The following is a 5,080-nucleotide window of genomic DNA, read 5'->3' as shown; positions in this document are numbered from 1 at the left end:
CCTGTAACCAAAAAATTATTTTCTGTGGGTGAACAAGGACTGCCGGATGCACAGCGGAGCTCCGGAGAGCAGCAGGAGGACCTGGGCCGAGCCTGCTAGGTAAGTATTCCTTTTTTTATCAAATGTAATGCAGCTAGGGCCTATTTTCAGGGTATGGCTTATATTTCAAGTCTCACTGAAAAATCAGCGTAGGGCTTATTTTCAAGGTAGGTCTTATTTTTGGAGAAACGGGGTAGCAGCTTATGGCTGAGACTCTGCCCAGCCTACTTTATCGGCAAGATGGCACTTCCACTGGCCACCGTGGCCGAGTGAAATCACATTCTAAAGCCGTATCGGATATGTAGAAATGCATCCTAAGGCCCCTCCCAGGCTGCTCCACACGTGCCACTTGAAATTGCGCGATTTTAAGCAGTGTTCTTTAACGTATTGACCAGGGTTTGACAGCCTTTTTTACTGCATTCCATCACTGTGAAGCCGCTCTCACACTGGCTGTTCTAACCGATTAGCGCAGCGTCCCAAGCACTGCACTAACCGCCGACACTCATTTGCAGATGTGCGCTTGAACGCATTTCTAACGCCACAATTTTCGAGCGTAGTCGGATTTATTTCAGCACTTTTTAACGCACCTCCTCACCCATCACAATGATGGTGTGTTAAAAAATACTGTCAATCGCTGTGACACGTGCTCCGCCGCTTAAAGGAGCGGGGGAAATGCCACGATTGCGAGCAGCGTTTGCTGAACACATGTGTGATTCGTCTGATGGGTGATGAAGTGGGTTAAAAAACATAAAGACGTAAAGAAACGAGCGGAGAGCACTCGAAAATCATGGCTTCGGAAACGCTGCATTCGAGCGCTGGTAATATTAATCAATGGGAGCCTGGTACTGCGGTTAGCACAGCGGATGATCCTAATATTAATCAATGGGAGCCTGGTACTGCAGTTAGCACAGCGGATGATTGTAATATTAATCAATGGGAGCCTGGTACTGCGGTTAGCATAGCGGAAGATCGTAATATTAATCAATGGGAGCCTGGTACTGCAGTTAGCACAGCGGATGAACGTAATATTAATCAATGGGAGCCTGGTACTGCAGTTAGCACAGCGGATGATCGTAATATTAATCAATGGGAGCCTGGTACTGCGGTTAGCATAGCGGAAGATCGTAATATTAATCAATGGGAGCCTGGTACTGCAGTTAGCACAGCGGATGATCGTAATATTAATCAATGGGAGCCTGGTACTGCGGTTAGCATAGCGGAAGATCGTAATATTAAAGGAGATGTCCCGAGGCAGCAAGTGGGTCTATACACTTCTGTATGGCCATAATAATGCACTTTGTAATGTACATCGTGCATTAATTATGAGCCATACAGAAGTTATAAAAAGTTTTATACTTACCTGCTCCGTTGCTAGCGTCCTCGTCTCCATGGAGCCGACTAATTTTTGGCCTCCGATGGCCAAATTAGCCGCGCTTGCGCAGTCCGGGTCTTCAGCTTTCTTCTATGGAGCCGCTCGTGCCAAAGAGCGGCTCCGTGTAGCTCCGCCCCGTCACGTGCCGATTCCAGCCAATCAGGAGGCTGGAATCGGCAGTGGACCGCACAGAAGAGCTGCGGTCCACGAAGGTAGAAGATCCCGGCGGCCATCTTCAGCGGTAAGTATTGAAGTCACCGGACCGCCGGGATTCAGGTAAGCGCTGTGCGGGTGGTTTTTTTAACCCCTGCATCGGGGTTGTCTCGCGCCGAACGGGGGGGGGGGTTAAAAAAAAAAAACCCGTTTCGGCGCGGGACATCTCCTTTAATCAATGGGAGCCTGGTACTGCGGTTAGCACAGCGGATGATCGTAATATTAATCAATGAGAGCCTGGTACTGCGGTTAGCACTGCGGATGATCGTAATATTAATCAATGGGAGCCTGGTACTGTGGTTAGCACAGCGGAAGATCGTAATATTAATCAATGGGAGCCTGGTACTGCGGTTAGCACAGCGGATGATCGTAATATTAATCAATGAGAGCCTGGTACTGCGGTTAGCACTGCGGATGATCGTAATATTAATCAATGGGAGCCTGGTACTGTGGTTAGCACAGCAGAAGATCGTTATGGGGCAGAAGTTCAAATTCCCAACATGATGCATTTGCTGTTGCAGGTTTTCTCCCTCCCCGCCTCCCCCACTGAGAACACCCGTCGGGTGTGACCGCAGCACGAGGCGTCCGCCTCCGACCAGCCCACTGAAGGCTTTCCCAACTCCTATTGTCTGCACTGAACCTGAGTGCCAGCAGAGGGCGCTGTGTGACCAGCTGGTCACTCTCTGAACCGCATCACAAGGTGCAGGTGAGGCGAGCGATAACCACTTCACACTACATGAAACTGTGGAGCGCTCCTCACCGCTGCAGCACGAGGCGCCAGCGAGTAGGCCACGAGGGCGGAGTCACACTGTAACCCCGCCCCTTCCGCCTCGGGTCGCCGGAAGTAAGAAGCACGTTGCTGCCGCATTGCGAGCTCTGCGCTCATTTAGTTTTCCTCCGTGAAGCTTCCGGGCCGAGGGGACTAGACGGAACCGCAGCCGACAGCAGCCATGGTGAGCCGGTCCGCTCCACCGGATATATTCCGGAGACCCGAGAACTGGTGGTCTGTTCTCCCGTTCTGCTCACAAGGGGCCGCTGCCGCTCTAGTCGAGTACGAGGCGCTCGGCTGATTCCGTCAGCCTGGAGGGGCGCCATGCAGGGCCAGCGCTCTATACAGTGCTGTCCCTGCAAGTGAGGAGGGAATGGGACCCCTGGTCTCGGGATCAGCGGCAGGGGGCGCTATTAGCTGTCCGGTGGATGGGTATAAACTGAGAACCATGTGCAGAGCCCCCTTTAACCCCGTCCACGTGTGTTTTCCAGAGTGAATGTGAGGTGAACCCTAAAGCCTACCCACTGGCCGATGCCCAGCTGACGAAGACCATCCTGGACCTGGTGCAGCAGGCCTCCAACTACAAGCAGCTGCGCAAAGGAGCCAATGAAGGTAGGAGCCATGTACAGCCCCCTCCACCCTTTATCATACATTGTGCAGGCTGGCCCCCTCACTGCAGGTCTGGGTGGTCTTCTCAAGTTGGTCTCACTGTTTGGTACTGAGATTATATATACTGAACTGTTGGATGTGGTCTACTTCCTAACCCTTGGGGGTGGCTTTCCTGATATAAGGGTCCTTTGATGGCCGATATCTAAGGTCAGCCCTTATTACACCGCCCAATATGGGTTTGTCCCCCTTAAAGGGGTTGTCTCGCGGCAGCAAGTGGGGTTATACACTTCTGTATGGCCATAATAATGCACTTTGTAATGTACATCGTGCCTTAAATATGAGCCATACAGAAGTTATACACTTACCCCCTCCAGTGCTGGCGTCCCCGTCTCCATGGCGCCGACTAACGCTGTCTTCTCCTTCCATTAGACACGCTTGCGCTGTGCGGTCTTCTGCTTTGTTCAATGGAGCCGCTCCGACGTGCTTGCGCCGCACTGGTCGTCTGTGCATGCGCAGACCATCTCTCCGGCATGAGCACGCCGGAGCGCTCCATTGAACAAAGCAGAAGACCGCACAGCGCAAGCGCGTCTAAAGGAAGGAGAAGACAGCGTTAGACGGCACCATGGAGACGAGGACGCCAGCACTGGAGGGGGTAAGTGTATAACTTCTGTATGGCTCATATTTAATGCAGGATGTACATTACAAAGTGCATTATTATGGCCATACAGAAGTGTATAACCCCACTTGCTTCCACGGGACAACCCCTTTAAGATGTGGGCTGTGTTCAGTGCATAGTAGTGTAACGGTGCAGCGTTCATCTGTCCTCTTCACCATCACACGTCTGACTAGCCCAATACACAGCAGCCTGTTGATTGGATTGTTTCCAACAGGTTTGGCTGTGATTGTAGCATTACACGAAGGTGGCCGAAATACTGCACAGCTACCATATGCAGATTGAGCATAAGGCCTTGCACACACGGTGGCGTAAAAAAAAAATTTTTTTTTTTTAGGCTGTGTTCACACGGGACGGATTTGCCATGTAAATGCAGTGTAATTTCTGTTCGGCAAGCCTGCCCACGGCTCCCAATCCCTGGATCAGCCAGCCATGTGATGAGATTTTGTAAAAATCTCATCCACACGGGGCGGCCAATCCATCGTGGCGGAACCGGCGATTGAAGTTCTTTTTTTATTTCATCAACACTCTTCTCATTTTGACACAATGTCCCTTCTGCACAACTAAAGGAACTGTAATACATTAATGTGATCTTGTTCGCAGCCACAAAGACCCTGAACAGAGGGATCGCTGAGTTCATTGCCATGGCGGCTGATGCAGAACCTCTGGAGATCATTCTTCACCTTCCTCTTCTGTGTGAGGATAAGAATGTACCTTATGTCTTCGTACGATCCAAGCAAGCTTTGGGAAGAGCCTGTGGGGTGTCCAGACCGGTTATCGCCTGCTCGGTCACCATCAAGGAAGGGTCTCAGCTGAAGCCTCAGATTCAGTCTGTCCAGCAAGCCATTGAGAGACTTCTTGTGTAATCCCCATTCATGGCAGATTTATTGTACAGTTTACCAATGTAACAAGTTAATGTCCTAGCTTACATATGTGTAACTAATCTGTGGGCTGAACCAAGAAGTCCTTTCGCAGTATCCCTACAGTGAATTGTGCAATTGTTGCAAACTTATTTTTTAGCCAGAAAGAATCTGATAACTTTCCTTGTTGACTTGTATTATATGTATTTTTAATTAAAAAAACATACATGGAAGTTTGTTTTTTGTTTTTTTTTTTCAGTCCTGTATATTGGCTTTTCTTGTTTTACTTTAAGATGCATCAAAGAGGATGTTGATACTTGTGGGTTACCTGGCACCATTTTTTTTGAGTTGACACAATTGATGCTACCTTGTAGGTTTTTGCTGTGTTTATGCCACCTGAATAAACTACTTTTTTTTTTTTTGAGAAACAAAAGGAGTTTAAGATGTGTTTATTTTTTTTATTTTTTTTGTTTTTTTTTAAATTGAAGTGGTGCCAGATAACCCACAAGCATGGGGCTGTTCCAATAGATCAGAATGTGGAATCC

At 49.2% G+C, this 5,080-nt stretch overlaps 1 protein-coding gene across 1 annotated transcript; it reads left to right on the top strand.

Moving 5' to 3' along the window:
• Nucleotides 1-2,429: 2,429 nt before the first annotated feature.
• On the top strand, nt 2,430-4,768 carry SNU13 (small nuclear ribonucleoprotein 13). Its single transcript, XM_066596440.1, has 3 exons — nt 2,430-2,577; nt 2,885-3,005; nt 4,279-4,768. The coding sequence occupies exons 1-3, from the start codon at nt 2,575-2,577 to the stop codon at nt 4,539-4,541; spliced, it is 387 nt and encodes a 128-aa protein (XP_066452537.1). The 5' UTR covers nt 2,430-2,574; the 3' UTR covers nt 4,542-4,768.
• The last annotated feature ends 312 nt before the right edge of the window (nt 4,769-5,080 follow it).

This window comes from Eleutherodactylus coqui, chromosome 3 (genome assembly GCF_035609145.1).
Source record: "Eleutherodactylus coqui strain aEleCoq1 chromosome 3, aEleCoq1.hap1, whole genome shotgun sequence".
Classification (NCBI taxonomy): Eukaryota; Metazoa; Chordata; class Amphibia; order Anura; family Eleutherodactylidae; genus Eleutherodactylus; species Eleutherodactylus coqui.
The sequence above is the reverse complement of the archived record's forward strand: the minus strand, read 5'-3'. Positions and strand labels throughout refer to the sequence as shown.